Source organism: Balaenoptera borealis, assembly GCF_965194805.1.
Source record: "Balaenoptera borealis genome assembly, chromosome: 12".
In the NCBI taxonomy this organism is placed as follows: Eukaryota; Metazoa; Chordata; class Mammalia; order Artiodactyla; family Balaenopteridae; genus Balaenoptera; species Balaenoptera borealis.
Window position 1 is genome coordinate 43,274,545 of NC_138869.1, and position 23,273 is coordinate 43,297,817.

At 55.9% G+C, this 23,273-nt stretch overlaps 2 protein-coding genes across 21 annotated transcripts; both read left to right on the forward strand.

Moving 5' to 3' along the window:
• The first annotated feature begins 102 nt into the window (after positions 1-102).
• On the forward strand, positions 103-11,693 carry USP19 (ubiquitin specific peptidase 19). Of its 19 annotated transcripts, none has more exons than XM_082344933.1 (27): positions 103-277; positions 1,793-2,055; positions 2,319-2,357; positions 2,529-2,657; positions 2,744-2,877; positions 2,951-3,253; positions 3,370-3,592; positions 3,717-3,873; positions 3,988-4,059; positions 4,175-4,290; positions 4,399-4,613; positions 4,696-4,891; positions 4,970-5,103; positions 5,213-5,371; positions 5,456-5,566; positions 6,053-6,163; positions 6,248-6,349; positions 7,115-7,255; positions 7,351-7,469; positions 7,688-7,825; positions 7,938-8,251; positions 8,357-8,467; positions 8,556-8,772; positions 8,856-9,008; positions 9,110-9,270; positions 9,352-9,530; positions 10,544-11,173. In XM_082344933.1, the coding sequence occupies exons 2-27, from the start codon at positions 1,929-1,931 to the stop codon at positions 10,769-10,771; spliced, it is 4,089 nt and encodes a 1,362-aa protein (XP_082201059.1). In that variant the 5' UTR covers positions 103-277; positions 1,793-1,928; the 3' UTR covers positions 10,772-11,173. The 19 variants fall into 19 exon arrangements, with proteins under 19 accessions (XP_082201059.1, XP_082201057.1, XP_082201053.1 ...); XM_082344931.1 differs by having other exon boundaries at positions 2,954-3,253; positions 4,393-4,613; XM_082344917.1 differs by having other exon boundaries at positions 104-277; positions 4,393-4,613; positions 10,544-11,172.
• Positions 11,694-15,003: 3,310 nt separating this feature from the next.
• Positions 15,004-22,525, forward strand: QARS1 (glutaminyl-tRNA synthetase 1). Of its 2 annotated transcripts, XM_082344957.1 has the most exons (24): positions 15,004-15,162; positions 15,308-15,455; positions 15,830-15,939; positions 16,096-16,171; positions 16,382-16,446; positions 17,002-17,055; positions 17,181-17,241; positions 17,578-17,649; positions 18,521-18,606; positions 18,772-18,858; positions 19,295-19,394; positions 19,509-19,587; positions 19,669-19,777; positions 19,877-20,007; positions 20,114-20,206; positions 20,320-20,457; positions 20,544-20,631; positions 20,721-20,864; positions 20,986-21,090; positions 21,283-21,375; positions 21,490-21,617; positions 21,711-21,777; positions 21,852-21,977; positions 22,392-22,525. In XM_082344957.1, the coding sequence occupies exons 1-24, from the start codon at positions 15,046-15,048 to the stop codon at positions 22,440-22,442; spliced, it is 2,328 nt and encodes a 775-aa protein (XP_082201083.1). In that variant the 5' UTR covers positions 15,004-15,045; the 3' UTR covers positions 22,443-22,525. The 2 variants fall into 2 exon arrangements, with proteins under 2 accessions (XP_082201083.1, XP_082201084.1); XM_082344958.1 differs by lacking the exons at positions 15,830-15,939; positions 16,096-16,171.
• The last annotated feature ends 748 nt before the right edge of the window (positions 22,526-23,273 follow it).

The following is a 23,273-nucleotide window of genomic DNA, read 5'->3' on the forward strand; positions in this document are numbered from 1 at the left end:
CCACCAGCAGGGCCCCACCGAGGCCAAGGCACCATAGCCCCGCCTCCTCCGTTCGGCCCGCCCCGGACCTGCTCCCAACGGAAGTGCGTCACCAGCTCTGCGTTCAGGCACCCGCGGCCGTAACTGGAAGTGGAAACAAAACAAGCAGCTGAGGCGGTGGTGGCGGCGCCGGGACGGGGGAGGGGCGCGCCGGAACCGGAACCGACCTGACGCCGGAACCGGAACCGAGAGCGGGTTGCCAGGGCCCGAAGAGGGCTGGCTGAAGCGGCCTCGCTCGGTGAGTGGGGCTGGCTGCTGCTCGCCTGTCTCGCCGGAGCGGGGAGGCCGAGACGCGGGCCTGGGGCGACCTGTTCAAGGTCACGGGCCGTACCAGTGTCCACCCCTCGAGCCCTGCGGCGTGCCGGGCCCACTGATGCAGGCGGGGCCGTTACACTAAAGCCTGTGGCCGGCCTGCCGTCTCGGAGAGGGCTGGCGGCGAGCGAGGGCGGCTTCCTGGAGGAGGTGGTGGCGGGCCCGGGGTTCGGAGGCTGGAGCTGGGTCGCAGCCCGGCCGGGGCGCTGGTCTGTGGTCAGTAACCCCGCGCGGCCGTATTAGGCCACCTTGGGTCTCTAGGCAGCCCCTTTCCCTCCTCAACGTCCCAGGAGGAGAGGGTAGGGACGCGACCTTCAGCTGGGGCCTGGGAGCAAAGAGGCGGCAGATGTCCACCCCTCGATTCTGGACCTGTCGTCACTGAAGATCCAGCGCACCAGTCCCACATCTGACCCGTAGAAGAATCCCCCCGTCCCCCGCCAAACCTCCGCTCCCCACACCCACACACTCACACTCTGGGGAACACAGACTAGTCACTATCTGTCCTACTACTGTCTCAGGCCATGCCTGAGGCTGCCAGGGGTCCTGGATCCATGGTTCGTTCATCCCCACCCTTATCTCAGTTTTGAGAACTTTATTTTGGATGGAGAAACAGCCCAGAATCCACTGGTGGGTCTGTGAGAAACTGGCTAAGAGCTGATGAGGGGGTGGACATGGGAAGGAAGGGGATAATGTCTGTTTCAGTCTCAGACTGCATGCCCACCCTGAGGCAGAGATGCTGCTGAAAGGGAAATGTGACATCTGAATACCCTTTTCACCTTAGCTTTTGCAGGCCCCTCTTTGCATAGGAGAGCAGCTGGAGAGAGGAATCTCTCCAGATGTAAGAAAACAAAAACAAAAACAAAAACCAAGCAGTGCACAGAAGCAGGTTCAGAGGAAGGTGGGAACTGGCAGGTGGCAGGTGGGGCTCCTTAACCTCAAGATGATGCCTGGGCAGTGGTAGCACCTGGGCTGGGCCTGTTTTCAGCCACAGAGCCTGGTCCTCCTGCAGTTTAATTGTCTGTCTCCTCCTTTCCTGCCTTCCTCCTACTTCTCGGGTGGTGACTAAGCAGCCAGTGAGAGTGAAGGAAAAGTGAGCACCCTGCTCAGAGCGCCAGCCCTGTGGGCCGGAGCTATGGCTCCTCTCCAGATTGGAGGAGCCTGGTCCCAGGCCGTGGCTGCCTTGAACTGACACCTCCTCAGTGAGGCTTCTCTCTTTGTGTGTCTGTATGGCAGGCATCTAGGAGGCTCAGCCAGAAGTGGTTGCCTCTACTTGCATTATTTATTTCCCCTTAGGAATAGTCTGAGAGTATCCAGGGCTACATCAGGTAGTAGAGAGAGATTGCTCCGTAGGCTTAGAGGTGTCCCAGGTTGCTGAGCCCTGGGTCTAACCAAGGAGCAAATTTTGGGCCTTGGTAGTAATCACTTGTCCCCTTCTCGTTAGGCTGTCAGTTCCTTGCTGGAGAATTTGTCCACAAAGAGTTGCCAAGATAGCTGGGCCGGGAAGAAAGCGCCGTAGCCCTGACCCAGACACCGTTGCCGACCCCGGGGCACTCTGGCTGTCACCCAAGCGGCTCAAGATGTCTGGCGGGGCCAGCACCACAGGCCCAAGGAGAGGGCCGCCAGGACTGGAGGAGGCCACCAGTAAGAAGAAGCAGAAGGATCGAGCAAACCAGGAGAGCAAGGATGGAGATCCTAGGAGAGGTGGTAGTGGCATTCCCGGAGTGCTTGTGGCCTTCCCTTCCTCCCTTCCTGTTGAGCATACAGATTGGGGATTGGGAGATGACTTTTTTGCTGTTCTTTCCATCCTGGTCTGATGCTGAGAGAAGGACCAATGGCAGGCTGGGTAGAGCCTCAGCTTTGAAGTTGGGGTACTTGGCTGAAGTCCTAAAGATGGTGTTTGGTGGGATGTTAGAGTCTTGGAGGCTGCCTGTCCATCATCCTTTCCCTGTTCTTTCCTTTGTTGTCAGGGTCAGCATTCACTCCTCGGGAGGAGCCAACCAAAGATGGTGAGTAATGAATAAGCCTTTTGGATGATAGAGTGCTAGGGGAGAGGAGGGGACACTGGGCATATAGCCCTTATCTAGAGCAGTTGCATTAGGGCTGGGTGTCTGGTACCTGCTTACGCCCATCAAAATTTCATGGAGACCCTCACAATCTTTTTGACACTCCCTCTGTAGAGTTGTTGCTCGATTGGAGGCAGAGTGCTGATGAGGTGATTGTCAAGCTGCGTGTGGGAGCTGGTCCCCTGCGGCTGGAGGAGGTAGATGCTGCTTTCACAGACACAGACTGTGTGGTGCGGCTTCCAGGTATGTCCATCTGCTTTGAGCCCAGCAGTATACTTGAATCCTTTGATATCCCCTACCCCAGCTCACTCCTCCCACTCTGTTGCCAGGTGGTCGGCAGTGGGGTGGTGTTTTCTATGCTGAGATAGAAAGTTCTTGCACCAAAGTGCAGGCTCGCAAAGGTGGCCTCCTGCAGCTGTCACTGCCCAAGAAGGTGCCTCTGCTCACGTGGCCCTCTCTCCTGGTAAGTTCCAGAGCAGAGTAGGGTAGGGATACTCAGTGTAGTTAACAGGGCCTGACTGCTGTATCTTTGGCAGAAGAAACCTCTAGGGACCCAGGAGTTGGTGCCAGGGCTGCGGTGCCAGGAGAATGGGCAGGAGCCGTCTCCTGTTGCCCTGGAGCCAGGCCCTGAGCCCCGCCGGGCTAAGCAGGAGGCCCGGAACCAGAAGCGGGCCCAGGGCCGTGGTGAGGTAGGCGCAGGGGCTGGCCCTGGGGCCCAGGCAGGGCCCAGCGCCAAGAGGGCTGTGCATCTCCACAGAGGGCCGGAGGGGGAAGGGTCCAGAGATGGCCCTGGACCCCGAGGTGAGGCCCCCCAGTTCCTGGCTGAGCCGGCCACCCAGGTGAGAGTGGGGTGCCTGCTTGGGAGTTGGGAGGTGAGGGGGAAGGGTGTGGACTGCAGTGGGGGGCCTCCTGCCAGACCCAGGGCTGATCCTGCCCATAATCTCGCCATGAACAGGCTGAGGCTGAGGAACAGCTCCGTGTACCACCACTGAACCCCCAGACCTGCCTCCTGGGCTCAGAGGAGAATCTAGCACTTTTGACAGGAAAGAAGGCAGTAGCCCCCAGGAATGACCCAGTGTCCCCAGTCATGGCTCAGAGCAGAGACCCTGAGAAAGATGATCGTTCCAAAGAGGAGATGGCGGTGGCAGCAGATGCTGCAGCCTTGGTGGATGGTAAAGGTGGGGCTGGGGGTGGGCAGGCAGAGCTCTAGGTTGAGTTGCAAGGTTGGTGGGTGGGTAGGAAGTAGAGTAGGAACAGGCTGGAACCTGTCCTGGGTGGTGCTGAGATGTGGTCTCAACGTAGAGCCCGAGTCCATGGTGAACCTGGCATTTGTCAAGAATGACTCGTATGAGAAGGGGCCGGACTCAGTGGTGGTGCACGTGTACGTGAAGGAAATCTGCAGGGACACATCTCGAGTGCTTTTCCGCGAGCAGGACTTCACGCTTATCTTCCAGACCAGGTGGGTGGGTGGGCAGACACACAGGGCAGACAGTGTGCTTCAGGCAGGACATTGCGTCTCATGTTCTTTCTCCTGCCTCTTCTCCTGGCTTCTGCCCCTGCTCTGCCTCTGCAGGGACGGAAACTTCCTGAGACTGCACCCGGGCTGTGGGCCCCACGCCATCTTCCGTTGGCAGGTGAAGCTCAGGTGGGTGGTGTCCGGCCCCGCCGCTGTGCCTGTCCCACCCCGGGCTCCATCCCCCTGACCCATCTAGCCCTGCATCCCCTCCACCTAAGTTTCTGAGTTTAGCCTCTTCCTGCAGGAACCTGATCGAGCCAGAGCAGTGCACCTTCTGCTTCACGGCCTCTCGTATCGACATCTGCCTCCGTAAGCGGCAGAGTCAGCGCTGGGGGGGCCTGGAGGCCCCAGCTGCACGAGGTCTGCACACGAGCTCCCTTCATTGCCCAGTCCTCATGACCCAGACCCCCACCCCGTGCCACATGCTGCTAACCACCAGCCCCACCATTCCCCCTTTTTAAGGTGCAGTGGGTGGTGCAAAGGTAGCCGTGCCGACAGGTCCAACCCCTCTGGATTCAACCCCACCGGGAGGTACCCCCCACCCCCTGACAGGCCAGGAGGAAGCCCGGGCTGTGGAGAAGGAGAAACCCAAGGCTCGATCTGAGGACACAGGCCTAGATGGTGTGGTAGCCCGCACCCCCATGGAGCATGCAGCCCCAAAGCCAGAGCCACACCTGGCATCGGTGAGAATCCTGGGTGGGGAGGGCCAAGGATGAAGGCTGGAGAGCCCAGGGCTGCTCTCTCATGCCGCTCTTACTCCCACAGCCCAAGCCCACATGTATGGTGCCTCCAATGCCCCACAGCCCGGTGAGTGGAGACAGCGTGGAGGAAGAGGAGGAGGAAGAGAAGAAGGTGTGTCTGCCGGGCTTCACTGGCCTTGTCAATCTAGGCAACACCTGTTTCATGAACAGCGTCATTCAGTCTCTATCCAATACTCGGGAGCTGCGGGACTTCTTCCACGGTGAGAACGGGGGCTTGGAGCCCCGGGGATGGGGGATATCTTCCTCTGCTCACACCTCTACTTGGTTGCTGTCCCTAGACCGCTCCTTTGAGGCCGAGATCAACTACAACAACCCACTGGGGACTGGTGGGCGTCTGGCCATCGGCTTTGCTGTGCTGCTCCGGGCGCTGTGGAAGGGAACCCATCATGCCTTCCAGCCCTCCAAGTTGAAGGTGATCTGTGACCACTCCTACCCTTGGCTGGAGAGGGTGGGAAGGGCCAGCCAGCTGGGTGCATGGTAGCTGCTGGGGCTCCATGCTCACATCTTGCTCCTGCTTCCAGGCCATTGTGGCGAGCAAGGCCAGCCAGTTCACAGGCTACGCACAGCACGATGCCCAGGAGTTCATGGCTTTCCTGCTGGATGGGCTGCACGAGGACTTGAACCGTATTCAGAATAAGCCCTACACGGAGACCGTGGACTCAGATGGGCGACCTGATGAGGTCGGAGTTGGGGGCGGAGGTGGGCATGTCTCGTGCACGTCCCAGTCCCCAGGTCTCTTCTGTTCTCACCACTCTGCTCTTCAGGTGGTAGCTGAGGAAGCCTGGCAGCGGCACAAGATGAGGAATGACTCTTTCATCGTGGACCTATTCCAGGGCCAGTACAAGTCGAAGCTGGTGTGCCCCGTGTGCGCAAAGGTGTGACGGACTCTCCTAGAAAGACACCCCGAGCTTGTCCTATCTAGCCTGGTCAGAATGGGGTCAGAGGCATGTGCATCTTTAGGTGTTGCAGGGCAACATTTGGGCAAAGAAGGTGAGGGGGAGGCCTTAGGCCCTGTGTGGGCTGCAGAGGTCAGGCTTGGTAGGCTTCCTGACTGAGGTAAAAGTGATGTTTGGGTGATGTAAGGTGGGGTGGGGTGGGGTAAGATTGGAAAGGCACAAGGTGTGCAAATGAGGGGCAGATGGTTAAAGTGGCTTGGCTGAGGAAGGCCTCAACTACCAGAAACAGGGATTGTTCTCTCCTAATGGTTCTCCTGGTGCACCTAGTGCTGTCAAGCCTGAGAATTTGCTGGTTGGCTGTGAGACCCTGAGAGCCATCCAAGGGCGTGGATTGGGCTCTCAGGGCACAAGCATCCTGCCCCCCACTCCCTCTGTGGCCACCCAGTGGCAACTGTACATTTGCAGGTCTCCATCACTTTTGACCCGTTCCTGTACCTGCCGGTGCCTTTGCCACAGAAGCAAAAGGTTCTCCCTATCTTCTATTTTGCCCGGGAGCCCCACAGCAAGCCCGTCAAGGTGAGGAGTCAGCCCGTATTGCTGGGCTCTCGCAGAGACCCTGGCCTACCTCCCACCATGGACCCTGTACTCTTGTCACCACAGTTTCTGGTGAGCATCAGCAAGGAGAACTCCAGTGCAAGTGAAGTGTTGGACTCCCTGTCTCAGAGTGTCCACGTGAAGCCTGAAAACCTGCGTCTGGCTGAGGTGTGTCTGTCTTTCCAAGGCTCTTACGCGCATGGACACGTGTCTGTGTTTGCAGCGCGCAGATACGTGTGTACGATCATTAGCATCTGTACGTGTACACACAAACGTGCATGTGACTGCACAGAGACAGGTGGGGTGCTATTGGTTGAGGCATGGTTGAAACCAGGCATTTGGGCTATGTAACTGAGGTGTCCTCAGTTCCCAGCCATCATCTGGATTTATTCCCCCTTTTGTTGTTGGCCCCCAGCTGCTCTTCCTTCTTCAGACAAGGAGCTTGAGCTGCAGGACTAGCCATCCACCAGCTATAGACGTTCTCCATCCATTCTGCTTCTCCCTCCTGTTTTCCCAGATCTGTGTGCCGGTTTTCCCCAAAGGTTCCTAGCCTGCTGCCTGGTAGTGTCCTTTACCTCATGGGGGTAGAGGTAGGGAGATGCCTCCTTGAATGTGGCCCCTCCATAGTAACCATGGCGCAGTCTCAACAGGGCCCACTGGTTGACAGCAGGGTAGAGGCCCTTGGTGTGGAGAGCTGGTATGGTTGATACCTGCCCCAATCCTGGTCTTTTCATGCTCTGTGATGCACCAGGCTCCTTATTCCATTGGGCACTGAGGCTGGGGCCAGCAGAGGCATATACTTCTTTTGGGCCACAATCCCCAACCCGGCCCCCATTGACCCAAGATCAAGGTCAGGTCTTCTTCTTGTGCTTTGGGACAGGGCCAGGGAAAGGGCTTGTCCTCACATAGGATCTGTGTGTCCTCTGTCCCCAGGTGATTAAGAATCGCTTCCACCGTGTGTTTTTGCCCTCCCACTCACTGGACACTGTGTCACCTTCCGACACGCTCCTCTGCTTCGAGCTGCTATCCCCAGAGTTGGCTAAGGAGCGGGTGGTGGTGCTAGAGGTGCAGCAGGTGAGTGGGGGCCAACCTGATGGCACAGGGCCCTGATGGGGGAGGGGGGCGTTCCTGCCTGGCCTGGCCTCACTGAGGCAGACGACCCACCCTAGCGCCCCCAGGTGCCCAGCATCCCCATCTCCAAGTGTGCAGCCTGCCAGCGGAAGCAGCAGTCAGAGGATGAGAAGCTGAAGCGCTGTACCCGTTGCTACCGCGTGGGCTACTGCAACCAGTGAGGACTCCCGTGGTCTCCCCCCGTCCCTCCTCTCCACCTTCCACTTGCTGCCCTACCTCTTCTCCACATAAAGGCACATATATTTTAAGCCCTCTACCTGCCACCCCACTCTACCAGACCCCGGGGGAGGCAGGGCTGGCATACCCAGTTCCTTGGTCTAGCCCTAGTGTAGAGGTGGGGCTAAGGCCCTAGTCTTACCTCCTCTTTCTCTCCAGGCTCTGTCAGAAAACCCATTGGCCTGACCATAAGGGCCTCTGCCGCCCTGAGAACATTGGCTACCCCTTCCTGGTCAGTGTACCTGCCTCACGCCTCACTTATGCCCGTCTTGCTCAGCTGCTAGAGGGCTATGCCCGGTAAGTGCCCAGTGTTTGGATTAAGGTGGGGTAGGTGGGGGGTGGGGGTGGAGTGCAGAGGTGCCGGACACGTTGGTCTGGATTCTTACTTGCTTTTGCTGCCTGTTACCAGGTACTCTGTGAGTGTGTTCCAGCCACCCTTCCAGCCTGGCCGCATGGCCTTGGAGTCCCAGGGCCCTGGCTGTGCCACACCGCTGTCCACTAGCTCCCTGGAGGCTGGGGACAATGACAGGGACCCTGTTCAGCCACCGGAGCTCCAGTTGGTGACCCCTGTGGCTGAGGGGGACACAGGGGTCCCCCGGGACTGGGCATCCCCTGATCGGGGCCCTGTGCCCAGCACCAGTGGAGTTTCTTCTGAGATGCTGGCCAGTGGGCCCATTGAAGTTGGCTCCTTGCCTGCTGGTGAGAGGGTGTCCCGGCCTGAAGGTAAAAGTCTGGTGAAAGGCTCTGGAGCTGGGGTAGGGGAGATTGGGGGAAGCTTGTTTAGGCTCTGGTAGACAGGAAAGCTCTGATTATCATGTTCTTTCACAGCTGCTGTGCCTGGGTACCAACACCCAAGTGAAGCCATGAATTCCCACACACCCCAGTTCTTTATCTATAGAATTGATGCATCCAACCGAGAGCAGCGGCTAGAGGACAAAGGTGTCTGAGGCCGTGGGAGGGACCCCTGGCGTGGGTTGGGCTGGCTGCTCTCCACAGCTGCATGATTCCCTTCCCTGCCCGTTTCCAGGAGACACCCCACTAGAGCTGGGTGATGACTGCAGCCTGGCTCTAGTCTGGCGGAACAACGAGCGCCTGCAGGAGTTTGTGTTGGTAGCCTCCAAGGAGCTGGAATATGCTGAGGATCCAGGCTCTGCTGGTGAGGCTGCCCGTGCTGGCCACTTCACTCTGGACCAGTGTCTGAACCTCTTCACGCGGCCTGAGGTGCTGGCACCTGAGGAGGCTTGGTGAGGACAGGGCAGCAGGCAGGTAGTGGGGAAGAGTGGAGTGGAGGTCTGTTGGTCTTGACTCCGCCTCTGTCCCCTGTCAGGTACTGCCCGCAATGCAAACAACACCGCGAGGCCTCCAAGCAGCTGTTGCTGTGGCGCCTGCCGAATGTGCTCATCGTGCAGCTCAAGCGCTTCTCCTTTCGCAGTTTCATCTGGCGTGACAAGATCAATGACTTGGTGGAGTTCCCTGTTCGGTGAGCAGTGGGCCCTTGTGACTGTAGTCAGGGCATGGGGGCCAAGGTCGGCATCCAGGGCACCTGTTGACTGTCTCACCTCTCTGTGGCTGGTACCACAGGAACCTGGACCTGAGCAAGTTCTGTATCGGTCAGAAAGAGGAGCAGCTGCCCAGCTATGACCTGTATGCTGTCATCAACCACTATGGAGGCATGATCGGTGGCCACTACACTGCCTGTGCGCGCCTGCCCAATGATCGCAGCAGCCAGCGCAGCGACGTGGGTGAGGGCACACGCAGCCAGCAGGATAGATGGTAGGGGTGTTGGTGCAGGGTATGTTCACACTCTTCCCACCTTGCTATAGGCTGGCGCTTGTTTGATGACAGCACGGTGACAACGGTAGACGAGAGCCAGGTCGTGACGCGTTATGCCTATGTACTCTTCTACCGCCGGCGGAACTCTCCTGTGGAGAGGCCCCCCCGGGCAGGTCACTCTGAACACCACCCAGACCTAGGCCCTGCAGCTGAGTCTGCTGCCAGCCAGGTGAGGCACGGGGAGGCTGCTCAGGCTAGTGGGGCCCAACTCACAGATGGGCGGGGGTAGGGCACAGCTTCCTCTCCTACAGCCCTAGGCCCCTGGAACCTTGGGATTTTTAAGAGTCACAGACAGGGTTCCTTTACATCAAAGCCTTAGCCAGAGCGATTCCCAGGCTGCAGGGACACTTACAGAGGTACACACAGAGCAACACGCTGCCATTGGTGTGTGCATAGGCTACGGGCCAAGTAGCTGCTCCAAATTTCACTGGGTACAGTGGTGTGAACAGACTGTACCTAACACCTCCCAACTTTCCCTCTGCACACTTCCCACATGCTAGCCCACAGACCCTCACTTGTGATCGTCCCTGTGTTCTGATGTGCACTCAGGACAGGGCCTATCCAGCAGGCCATAGCCTACTGTGGCCGTCACCCTCTCTGAGGTGAGCTTTTGTCCCCACTGTGCCTTCGGGATCTTCTGTCTCTCTTACTGACATGGGATGCCATAGGCCTGGTTGGTGGGCACATCCGCAGCTGTTTTCTGGACTGGTCTCCTTGCTGTCCTCTCCTCCCTTGAGCCCTCTATGCTCAGACTCAGACAGTGATCAGGATCTGGATGTAGGTGGGAGGGAGCCAGGAGATGACTCTGGGGTTGGCAGCTCTGTCCTCCATGAGCCAGTCTCCTCTGTGGGAAGCCTGGGCTAAAAAACTGACCAGCTAACCCTCACCCCCACCCCCACCCCCACCCCACCCCCGTGGGGAAGTTGCATGTCGATTGGGGAGCTTCTTGAGGCCAAAATGCTATCAAGATTCGCCCACTGTGGTGCTCTCCATCTAGACAACCCTGCAAATGGCCCACTTGGCTCCTGCCTGCCCACCTCTCTGCCGCTTGACCTGGGATGTAGGGGGTTAGCGCCGGTTACCTTGGGCGGGACTGTCATGGCCAGGGGTCTTGGGGACACTGGGTCCCCCTATCCCCTCACCCCCGCCCTGGGTGCTGATGGCCGTTTCCGCACACCGTAGGCTTCCCGGATTTGGCAGGAGCTGGAGGCCGAGGAGGAGCCGGTACCCGAGGGGCCTGCGCCCCTGGGTCCCTGGGGGCCCCAGGATTGGGTGGGCCCCCCGCCACGTGGCCCTACCACACCAGACGAGGGCTGTCTCCGATACTTTGTTCTGGGCACCGTGGCAGCTTTGGTGGCCCTCGTGCTCAACGTGTTCTATCCTCTGGTATCCCAGAGTCCCTGGAGATGAGCTCACCTGCAGGCAGCTGCTGTGAGCTGGCCTACCTACCTGCCCACCAGGCCATGCCTGCCTCTGTGGCGGGGACCAACTCTGGGCTTGGGCCTCTGTGTGTGCATCTGAGGGGAGAGGGTGGGGACTGTGGCTCCTGCAGGGGCAGAGCATCCTAGGGTGGGTATCCCTTCCAGCTGTCTGTCCGTTTGTCCTACTGCTCCTACCCTTGGCCTGGGGCTTAGCCCTGCCCAAGCAGCTTCCTGTATTTAAAGTGTTAATAAAGCGAGACTGTTCAGGCTGATCTCGTCTCTCTGTCTCAATGCCGCTGCTGTCTGCGCCTGCCTTGGGGCCCTCCCTTGGGTGCCAGGGCTCCAAGCCAGCACCCCCGGGATGCCAGGCGGCATACTGGGCAGCCCCCAACCCCTGTCCTCATATTCTGTTGCAGGGACTAGGCCCTGGCCAGGCCCCCGAGGTGGCCCCCACGCGGACAGCCCCTGAACGCTTCGCCCCCCCTGTGGACCGCCCAGCCCCCACCTACAGCAACATGGAGGAGGTCGATTAGCAGGTCCCTGGCTGGTGGGGGGACTGGGTTTGGGGGATTCCCCCACAGAGGGCCAGCTCTTTGACGCTTCTCCTTCTCTAACCTAGAGAACACTGGCTTCGTCAATGGGGAGTTGGGGGGGTATAATTTGAGGGTGGAAACCTCACTGGTTGGGACCTCTTGTCAACTTGACCCCCCAGCCAGTGGGCCTTGGCTTCTCCTGCCATGCCCAGTGCTGCGTGATTTGATTCTCAGTTGTACCTTCAATTCTTTCTGACTCGCATTATAAACATTATAATTTTATTCTAAAAATTGTAATTTTTTTTTTTTTTTGCATTTTGGAAGTGATTGCTGCTGTTTAAATATATTTTAAAAATAAATGACAAATAAGCAGACTTAGTCACTGTGATACACCAGGTGCTGTGACTACCTCCCCTTCCCAACATCTGTGTGTGTGTATGTGTGTGTGTGTGTGTGTGTGTGTGTGTGTGTGTCAGTGTGTGTGTGTCAGTGTGTTAAAGACCCTGGAAGTGCTCTGGTCTGAGGAGAGATGATGAGGTTCCAGTTCAGGCCCTTTGGGTTGTGAAGCCCCCACTGCCATCAGCTCTTTGGGGCCTGACCCCTGCCCTTTGATCCCACTGGTTCTGGGTCCCACATGGAGGCAGCTATGGTTGGTAACATTGTTGGTACCTCACACCCAAGGGGTGGAGTGTACCAAATGAAGCTCCAGAAGCTGACAGCGTGGGGTAAAAGGTGCAGGCATTGGAGCAGCCTAGGGCTGACAACCAAACAGCAGGTCAGGAAGGACTTTTTGGGGAATAGGAAGTACTTGGGGGTGGAGAGAAGTCTCTTTTCTCCTTTTCTCTTCTCAGGTCTTTCTTTGCTGTAGTTTGAAAACCATCTGGATCCCTTGGGAGAACAGAGCAGGAAAAAACTGCTGTGGGAAAGGAGACCCTGCTCCAAAAGGACAGGCAGAGAGGACCAGAGCTAATCTTAGCTGGCTTCCTGTCGGAGGGAGGGTGTGGGGTCCTGCCAGGCCATTTCTTCCCTTGATTCCCTGAAATTTTGGCTTCTGGCAACTGCCCCAGGCTGTTTACCCACAGTGGGTTTGCAGGCTTGTCCCAGCAGGCTTGCCTTGTGTACACATACCGCAAGGGCAAGTCTTGTGAGAAGCCTCCGTGCCTCTCTTCATGGATAACGCTGCCTCTTCTCTTCAACTGCTTGGGGTTAGGATTGGGCATCTCCAGCTGGGGGGAGATGGGGAGCAAAGGTACTCCTGAGGCAGGTGTTCAGGTAAGCCAGAAAGAGTGTAAGGCAGGCAGGGGTGGGGCAGGATTCTGGCAGGTCCATCTTGCCCCCAAGCCTGAGGGGTCAGTATTACAAAAAGCTCAGCCTGTGGGCCCTGCTAGTACTCCTTGGCTGGAGTTAGGGGGTTAGGGGTGGTGGAGAGCAGAAGGAGCTCCTGGAGAGAGCTAGACTTGTGACCAGTGTCGATTTTTTCTATTGGGACAACAGCACAAGGGCCATGTGGGGTTGCTGGCCATGGAGAGGGGCCTGGACTGCTGGCTGTGAGGCCCTGCAGTAATGGTGGAATTGCCAAGCTGGGTGTTGGTGCTGGCACACTGCTGGAGGGGCTGCTAGGCATGGGCTGCAACAGGATTGTACTGGGCCTTCACTGTGTGCAGCCCCAAGTGTCTGGCCACTGGTGATCTGCATGTGCTGGATGCACTACTCAAGGGGCTCTGTCCACCTCTGACCATAGCCCTGCTGCTGCTGAGCCTGCCATATTACCCTTCTGGGGCATTTGCACAAGGCTGCCATGGCCCTCAGCACTGTGGCCACTGCTGCTTCTGTGCGTCAGCCTGTGCCACAGGGACTTGTCCGTAGGTCTGGCTATTGGACCCTGCCTCTTCCCATGCCACAGCTGGGCCTTCCTGGCTGCTCCCTGGCTTTTCTCCTTGTTCATTGTTTTCTTGATTTTCCTTGAAGTAGTGCCAGAGGCTTATGCAAGCAAGCCAGTCCCCCAGGGATGCACCCATCCAACTTCATGGCTCTGCTCTGTGCAAGTCAAAGGGCTCCAGAGGGCTGGCTGGCTTGCCACTGCTACTTGTGGCATTCTTGGTAGGGGCAACTGCCTCATCCTGTGACATGGAGCCACAGGGTCAGCACTACGAGGGAACCAGGGAAGAGGGTACAGGCCCTGACCCCACTGAGGGGGCCATCACTAGACCTGCAGGACTTAGTGTTGGTGGTCATGGTGCTGTAATGAATCCTTGGGGGGCATTAGGTACTCTGCTCATCTTAGGCATCTTTATGGTGAGCTAGACACCTGCAGCTGTGGACTCAGCACAGGGCTGGCGTGGCTATGGTTCTGCTTCTTAGTGCCTGTCTGTGGCACCACTGCACTGCAACTCCTGCTTAATGCCTGCTCCTGGCCTTGGCTGGGCTGGGCATCAGGCTGGGGCCAAGGCGCCATGGGGAGCCAAGACACAGGACTGGCTCTGGATACTGATACGGAGTGTGGCACTGGGCAGAACCTGGCGTGTGGTCATCATGTGGGGCCCAGAAATGGACTTGCTCATTAGTAGGATATAGTAACAAACAAGGACACACTATGGATACAGACTGCAGTCAGGATCCTGACCAGTGCTTGAAGGTCCGGTAGTATCAGTGATGACAAGGCCTCTAAGAGCCTGAGTTCCCATCCCAAATTTGGGCATCTCCTCATCATGTCACCACCAGCAGCTCCAGTTCCATAAAGAAAACAGGTTGTATGTTCAGTTTCAGCCTAATGATTCTCAGCAGGTCCTGGAAGTCCAATGAGACTGGGGAGACCCCCAAGAACATCATCATAATTATTCTACCTCCTCTGTCCCACCCTATCCCAACTTCAATAAAATATCCTGTCAAACACCTGCATGTGGATTTCAAGGTCTAATCTGCTTGTGGTTTTCCTGACATATGCATGCGTTGATAAGGGGGGTAAGAATGACAGGAGATGTTTTGTGTTTTTTTTTGGCCACACCACGTGGCTTGTGGGATCTTAGTTCCCTGACCAGGGATTGAACCCAGGCCCTCAGCAGTGAGAGCGCACAGTCCTAACCACTGGACCACCAGGGAATTCCCAGACAGGAGAGTTTAAACCAAATCATCACAGAATTTATGCGAGGCCCTTCCTGGCCAGGTGTGTGTCCAGGTGGGTGCTCAAAAAGTGCCAGACTTTTGGTGCCCATCGATGGGCCATTTCAGACATTCTCTGTGCTCGAGTCTTGACAGAATTTCCCAGGCTTCATTCTGTTCAAATGTTTCCGTGACAACTCCAAAGCTTTGACGTCAGAAACGCGATAGGGACTCACATTTGTTCCCAAGAACAGAATTGGGATGGTCCCGAGGTTTCCAGGGCTGAAGGAGAAAAGTCGAAGAGCAAAGGGCTATGCCCATGTTTGCCTCCTGCCTTGGTGCTGAACACCTTCCCTCCAGGTTCCTGGCAAATCATCCCCTGAAGTCCCCTGGCCAGTACCCCTTCCAGTGACCTGGAGCACGAAGGCGGAAGTGAAGCGCCGTGAAAGGCAGGAAAGGCCGCCCTCTGCCCTTTCAATGACGCTAACAACCTTGGAGATCCCCGCCCCCTCCCGCCAAGGAAGGATACCATTGGCTCTCCCTGACGGCGTCGCTCTCCTATTGGCCAGTGGGCTAATGCCAATGTGCAGATTGGCCCCAAAGTTTTCTTTCGGTTTCCGGCGTCCCAGCAATGGCAGCTCTGGACTCCCTGTCGCTCTTCACCGGCCTCGGCCTGAGCGAACACAAGGCCCGCGAGACGCTCAAGAACACGGCTCTGAGCGCGCAGCTGCGCGAGGCGGCGACCCAGGTGCGAACCCAAGTCCCTGGCCCGGGCTGCCGACTGTTCCCCAACGCAGCGCCAGACTCGGTCCTGACCCCAGCCAACCTAGCTTGTCTTGTTCAGGCCTTTCTTACTGGGCATGGGGTTTATCTCCTGATCCCTCTGACCTCAGGCGCAACAGACTCTGGGCTGCACCATCGACAAGGCTACCGGGACCCTGCTCTATGGCTTGGCCTCCCGACTCCGGGATCCGCGGCGTCTCTCTTTCCTCGTGAGCTACATAGCCAATAGGAAGATCCATACGGAGACCCAGCTGAGCGGTGAGACACCTGCCTGTCCTGCCGCTTCCACCTCCAACTCCTCCTCTCAGCGAAGATCCCTATCTACCCATTCTGCGAAGTCCCTCAGCGTCTCTCTGCATTACTAGTTCTGCATTCCCCTCTAAACCCAGGCCCTGGCACTGAGGGATGGAGAGGGCCACCGCTGGTGAGACTGACTAGAGAACTGTAGGTCTGAGGGAGAGTTTCCCTTAGAACACATGCTTCTTTCCTGTGACCTCAGGGCTTTTCTAGAGGTGCAAGACTTAATTTCCCAGGAGGCCAAACTAATTGGGGTTTCATGGATCGGATTAGGGCTTTGTCTTCCTACTGCTTGGAGCTGAGATGCGACAAATTCATTGGCTCTCCTTTTTCAGCTGCCCTTGAGTATGTGCGGAGTCATCCCCTGGACCCCATCAACACCATGGACTTTGAGCAGGAATGTGGTGTGGGCATTGTGGTGACCCCAGAGCAGATTGAGGAGGCTGTGAGTCTTTCCCCAGGCATCGGTTGCCTCCTTAGTACTGACCCTGAAAAGGAGTGGCTCAGCTTTTCCAACCAGGAAGACCCAGGGTGAGGGTGTGTGTTCCTAGAGCATTTCTGAAGAACACTTTCCTGAACCACATGGTTTGGCTTTCTGTAGGTGGAGGCTGCCATAAATCACCACCGACCCCAGCTCCTAGTAGAGCGTTACCATTTCAATATGGGGCTGCTGATGGGTGAGCAGGGCCTGGGGCAGGGGACTATGTTATTCTCTCTAGTCATGGCTTCTCTTCTGCATGGGTGAGAGGGAGGTGGGAAGAGGAATAGGAACACCTTAAAAGTGGTCTGGCTGTGGTTTTTGAGGTCAGCCAGGTTCTTTTTTTGGGAAAGAGGGTGGGCAATGTCCTGCTTTGCCTTTCTGCAGCTCCCTCTGCCCATATTTCTAGGAGAGGCTCGGGCTGCGCTCAAGTGGGCAGATGGCAAAATGATCAAGCACGAAGTAGACATGCAGGTGGGTGCCTCCTGGAGCTGAAGCAGGCAAAGACCCTGCCAGAGACAGTGTCTAGAGTCCACTGAGGGATAAATGGTGGTGGGAGGGGAAGAGAGCCTATTCCTATTCTGATGGTGGATAGTAGAGCTTGGGGTAGAGGGGGCAGCACCCATTTGGACAGTGAAAGACTTGGGCCTCTGGGTTCTGCCTAATTTGGGGTGAGTTGCTTTACTCTGAACCTAAGTTTCCTCATCTTGTAAATAAGGGTGATGTGGCCTTCATCTCAGCGTGCTGGCAGAGAATCACAAGAGGGTGATGGTTGAGGTCGATGGCATATCTTGATGCTGGGCCCACAGTTCCTTTCTGTAAATGGCTGTTTTTGTTACCTGAGCCCAGGACCCTCAGGAGGGAAAAAGCATTTGAGGCCGCAGAATCATGTGAGGAGCAGAGGTGGGATGGGCTAGGTAGGTTTTTCAAGGTGGTGCCAGTAGACAGAACCAAGAAGCCCTTAGCTGGATGGGTGGATGGGGTCAGTCATGGGCTCCTGTCCCAGCTCTGACTCTGGTCTCTGCTCAGGTCCTCCACCTCCTGGGTCCCAAGACGGAGACTGATCTGGAGAAGAAGCCCAAGGTGGGACTGAGCATGGTCTTGGGTCCTGGGGATGAGGTGGGGTAGGGTGAAACTTCAGGCTGGGGAAGGGAGTATCTGACCCCAGTGATCCCGAGACCTTGACCCAACTTTTGAACTTCTCTCAGGTGGCAAAGGCTCGGCCAGAAGAAACAGACCGAAGGACAGCAAAGGATGTGGTGGAGAATGGTGAGAGGCTTGAGGCTCCTGTCACATTCAACTCCCTGATTTCTGGGTTTTCCACCTGATGGGTCCTTATAGCCCAGACTCCTCAGGCCGTTGGCTTAGTCAACACTCTGTCTTCTGCTGCAAGACTGGAATTTCTGGTGTTTCCTTTACCCAGAAACTAGTCAGAGGAAGCCTGAGAAGTCTGGCTCTGTATCTCTTGTCTCTGGGGTTGGGGGAAGAGGGGACTGCTTGGTTCTATTCTGGTTGCAGAATATGGGTAGTATCGACAGGCACCTCCCTGAGCTGGATGTGGTAGCTGTATCCAGAGAATAAGTTTCCTTGGTCTATTCTCTGCAGGTGAGGCTGTTGTTCAGACCCTGTCTCTGATGGAGCAGCTCCGAGGCGAGGCGCTTAAGTTCCACAAGCCTGGTGAGCAGGCAGGTTGAAACTCTGTGGAGGGCTGGATTTTTTTTTTTTTTAAATTTTATTGAAGTATAATTGATTTGTTATGTTGTGTTTAATTTCTGCTGTACAGCAAAGTGACTCAGTTATACATATGTATGTATTTTTTTCCATTATGGTTTATCACAGGATACTGAATATAGTTCCCTGTGCTATACAGTAGGAACTTGTTTATTCATCCTATATATAATAGATTACATCTGCTAATCCCAAACTCCCAGTACTTTCCTCCCTTATCCCTGCTCCCCACCTTGGCAACCACAAGTCTGTTCTCTATGTCAGTGAGTCTGTCTGTTTTGTAGATATGTTCATTTATGTCATATTTTAGATTCCACCTATAAGTAATATCATACTGTATTTGTCTTTCTGACTTACTTTGCTTAGTGTGATAATCTCTGGGTCCATCCATGATGCTGCACATGGCATTATTTCATTCTTTTTAATGGCTAAGTAATATTCCATTATATATATGTTCCACATCTTCTTTATCCATTCATCTAACGGTGGACATTTAGGTTGTTTCCATGTCTTGGCTATTGTAAATAGTGCTGCTGTGAACGTAGTGGTGCATGTATCTTCTTGAATTATAGTTTTGTCTGGGTATATGCCCATTAGTGGGATTGCTAGATCATATGGCAACTCTATTTTTAGTTTTTGGATGAAACTCCATACTGTTTTTCGTATGGCTTCACCAATTTACATTCCCACCAACAGTGTAAGAGGGTTTCCTTTTCTTGTGGAGGGCTGGATCTTAATAGCAATTCTTGTAGTCAGGTCCCTGGGATAGGGAGCCCTGGGCTGCAGCCTGGTATCATCAGGCATGTTCTGGCCCTGGCAGGTGAGAACTATAAGACCCCGGGCTATGTGACCACTCCACATACCATGGATCTACTGAAGCAGCACCTGGAAATCACTGGAGGACAGGTGTGTGGGAGTATTGCCAGGCTAGCTAGTGCCATCATCACTTGCCTGGGGCTGCCTTCATACTACCCCACCTTACCTATCACCATGGCCTCCCTGGGAAGGGTCATCCTTTAGTGTAGTCTGAGCTCTGACCTGATTCCTCTGCTCCCATTCCTCTTATCTCAGGTACGTACCCGGTTCCCGCCAGAACCCAATGGAATCCTGCACATTGGACATGCCAAAGCCATCAACTTCAACTTTGGCTATGCCAAGGTGAGTGTGTCTGGGGACTTGGCAAGCAGGGTAACTGCTTGCTGCTCCCATGACTAGGTACCAGAGAGGTATCCCTACTTTTCCTGCTGCTCCCATAAAGTGTCCCAGAGCAGACAGAGGCCTTGGAGGGGATACCTAGAAATGTGTGACAGATACCTAGGAATCCATCCAATTGGGCTCATTGAGGAAAAACTCTTGGTGAGGCAGTGAGTTCACATTTGGGGAAATTCCCAGTGCAACCTCTTGGGCTTAGGAAGAGGCTATGCTGTGTCCCACGTTAGTATGAGATGCCTTGTTTAGGGCATTTAGATACAGGAAGGTGAGTGAAAGATATTTTCAATTCTGACGTGGGAGAGCTCTGAGAATGTCCCAGTTTGATGAGATGGATTGTAGGAGCTGACGATGTGGGAGCTCACAGATACTGCAACTCTCCTAGGCCAACAATGGGATCTGTTTCCTGCGCTTTGATGACACCAACCCTGAGAAGGAGGAAGCAAAGTTCTTCACTGCCATCTGCGACATGGTGGCCTGGCTGGGTATGGGTTGGGGAAGGCCTGGGCAGAACTGCTTATCAGTGGGCCTCTCCCTGGGCCATGGCCTGCCATTGGGTGTCCCTGATTGGTTGCTAATACTATCTCATTCTGCCCCAGGTTACACACCTTACAAGGTGACATATGCCTCCAACTATTTTGACCAGCTGTATATGTGGGCCGAGGAGCTTATCCGCAGGTGAGGCCAAGGCCATGATGTGGAGCCAGCCAGGCTGACCAGGGCACAGCCATGCTGGGCATTCACACCCCTTCCTCATAGGGGTCAGGCCTATGTGTGCCACCAGCGAGGAGAGGAGCTCAAAGGCCACAACCCACTGCCCTCACCCTGGAGAGACCGTCCCACAGAGGAGTCGCTGCTGCTCTTCGAGGTGGGGCTCTGGGGGTGCAATTGGGTCTAGGTGGGCCAAGGTACTGAGAATGAGATGCCCCTGTGCTGAGTGGCAGCCTGAGCCCTTGCTCCCTCTCAGGCAATGCGCAAGGGCAAGTTTGCAGAGGGTGAGGCCACACTGCGGATGAAGCTGGTGATGGAGGATGGCAAGATGGACCCTGTGGCCTATCGAGTCAAGTATACACCACACCACCGCACAGGGGACACCTGGTGGGTGTGAGCTTGGGGTGGGGTTGTGGAGTTGTAGAGTGGCGGGTGGGCCATGGGTAGGGCAGAGTGGGGCCGGATGGTGGGGCCCACTGCCTATGCCCTGCAGGTGCATCTACCCCACCTATGACTACACACACTGCCTCTGTGACTCCATCGAGCATATCACCCACTCACTCTGCACCAAGGAATTCCAGGCCCGGTGAGGGAGCTGGGCCCGTGGGGAGGGGAGGGCCAGTGGGGTTCCAGCAGCCCTTCCTGCCGGTCTCTCCCTGGTTGGAGGTGGCCAGTCCTGACTCTGCCCTCCCACCCCAGACGCTCTTCCTACTTCTGGCTGTGCAATGCACTGGACGTCTATTGTCCTGTGCAGTGGGAGTACGGCCGCCTCAATCTGCACTATGCTGTTGTCTCTAAGAGGAAGATTCTCCAGCTTGTGGCAGCTGGCGCTGTGCGGTAGGTGTGGCTTTTTGGCTAATGAAGGTTGGTGGTACTAGTAGCATGTGCTGCCAAAGGTCTTCTCACCACCACCTCGCCCACAGGGATTGGGATGACCCACGGCTCTTCACGCTCACAGCCTTACGTCGGCGGGGCTTCCCGCCTGAGGCCATCAACAACTTCTGTGCTCGGGTATAGACGAGTGGGCTGAGTGGGCAGGTAGGGGCTGAGCACAGTAGTATGTGGTTGTGGCTGTGACTGATGCTGTCCTTTCCTGCTAGGTGGGAGTGACAGTGGCACAGACCACAATGGAACCACATCTGCTAGAAGCCTGTGTGCGTGATGTGCTGAATGACACAGCCCCTCGGGCCATGGCTGTGCTAGCGCCATTACAGGTGGTCATCACCAATTTTCCTGCTGCCAAGGTAAGTCTCCTTCAGTGTGTGTGTGTGTGTGTGTGTGTGTGTGTGTTGGGGGGGTGCACCTGGGTTTGGATGTGGGAATCCCAGTGCCTAGTGTGACTCAGACACTTATCTCCTACTGCAGTCCTTGGACATTCAGGTACCCAGCTTCCCAGCTGATGAGACCAAGGGCTTCCATCAGATTCCCTTTGGACCCATTGTCTTCATTGAAAGGACTGACTTCAGAGAGGTGAATGGGTGTGGTGAAGGGTCCTATTTGTTCCTGGGCCCAGTCCTGAGAGCCCTTCATCTCTTCTTCTATCAGTCCATCTACTCCCTGCTTCAGTCAAACCAATCCTTGCCAGACATAGGGGTGGGAGAAGCCTCTTGTACCTGCCCGACCCTTGCAGCCTCTTGTGTCCACCCCACTTCCTACCTCTAGGAGCCAGAGCCAGGCTATAAGCGCCTGGCATGGGGCCAGCCTGTGGGCCTGAGGCATACAGGCTACATCATCGAGCTGCAGCATGTTGTCAAGGTGAGAGCCAGCTGCAGCCTTCCTACCACAGTGCCTGCTGGGGTGAGGATCTGGGTGCAGCTTGCAGTCCTGGTAGTGGTGTCCAAGTCTGATTGCAGGCCCCTTGACTTCCAGGGCCCCAGTGGCTGTGTGGAAAGGCTTGAGGTGACCTGCAGACGGGCAGATGCTGGAGAAAAGCCCAAGGCATTTATTCACTGGGTATCACAGCCTCTGACGTGTGAGATTCGCCTCTACGAGCGACTGTGAGTGAACAGAGCTGGTGTTGGGGCAGGTACAAGATGGGCATTGCTTGCTGTGGCTGCCCAGCTGGAGTCTGACCTTCACTCTGGCTGCAGATTTCAGCACAAGAACCCTGAGGATCCTGCTGAGGTGCCTGGTGGATTCTTAAGTGACTTGAACCCGGTAGGCTCATGGGGTATGGGGTGAGGGTGGTGGGCCTTTCTGGCTGGATGGCCACCTGAGTTCTCTGCCCACAGGCATCACTACAAGTGGTCGAGGCAGCATTAGTGGACTGTTCTGTGGCCCTGGCAAAGCCCTTCGACAAGTTCCAGTTTGAGCGGCTTGGTTACTTTTCTGTGGATCCAGACAGCCGCCAGGGACAGGTGCTTGAATTTACCTTTCCGCAACAATGATGGTGGTGGCTGCCATTCTCTGTGCTAAGCACTTTGCTGACATTTCCTTACTTAATCTTCACCACCTGAGGTGGGGTTCATGTTCTACCGATGAGGAAACAGGCTCAGAGGTTAAGTCCGTGCACAAAATTTTGTGTGAACCCTTCCTTTCTTATTCCTCAAGGTTGGGGCCAGGCATAGGGATTGTTATAATTCTTATAAAATGGAGACCCAGAGCCATCCAGTCCTTTAGCCAAAGTCAAAAAGTTATTGAGAACTAGAGTTTCTTGGCCCTCAGCTCCTCTGGGATGAAGTGAGGGTTGGAGTGGGGTGTCTGGTGAGACCCACTTAGGCCTTCTGGCCTGGTTCTGGCTTGGTGGTCATTCCTCCCCCTCTGCCCTCCAGCTTGTCTTCAACCGGACCGTCACACTGAAGGAGGACCCAGGAAAAGTGTGAACTGGAAGTCCTGTGGACCTACCTCATCCTTCTGGAGGCGAGGGGTACCCAGACTCCATGTCAATAAAGAACAGCTAAATCCCCCTGGGGTCTGTGTTATCTCTCTGGTCTCCTAGCACCCGAGGGCCTTAGAGTCATGCTGGGGGAGGGGGAAGGTACGCTACACACAGAGCAGTACTGACAGCTTTGAAACCACTGGTGCACTTCTTGATGCTCGAGGGCTGAGGCCTGGGCCTGATTCGTTATCTTCTGCACCTGGTCTGAGGGAATGGTGGGTCCTGGGATGCTGCTCCACTGTTAGGAGCCCTGTGTCAGAGGGACCTGGAAGGTTTGTGTCTGCCTGCATGCCTAGGCAGATGGAGAGGCCTGGCTCCTAGTCCAGTCATTAAAAAATAATTATTGAGTACGTACTATGTGCCAGGCACAGTGAGATGAGGAAGACCTGTGTGGTGGCCTTCTAAGTCCACTACCTAGTTGGGGAGACAGAGGGCGACCAGGTATTGTGCAGATGTCTCCCTGGGGCCTGTGTGAGGCTGGAGGAGGTTTCTGACCCAGCCTGGGCCTCTGAAGACTACTCTCAGGAAGTGACTCCTGAGGGGAACCCCAAAGAACTAGGAGTTTGCCAGGGAAGGATGAACAAGTGCAAAGGTCCAGAGGCCTTTTTAAGAAACAGTATGGTAGTCTGTGCCTCTCTGGGGCAGTGTGGGCTACTGGTGAAGTCCGCGTGTGCCTGCAGCTTTAACACCCTCCACATTTTCCCTGTATACAAACACCAGGCTACCCGAGGCCCGCTTTAAGGTGGACTGGACTGCGGAAGACTGAATTAGGATG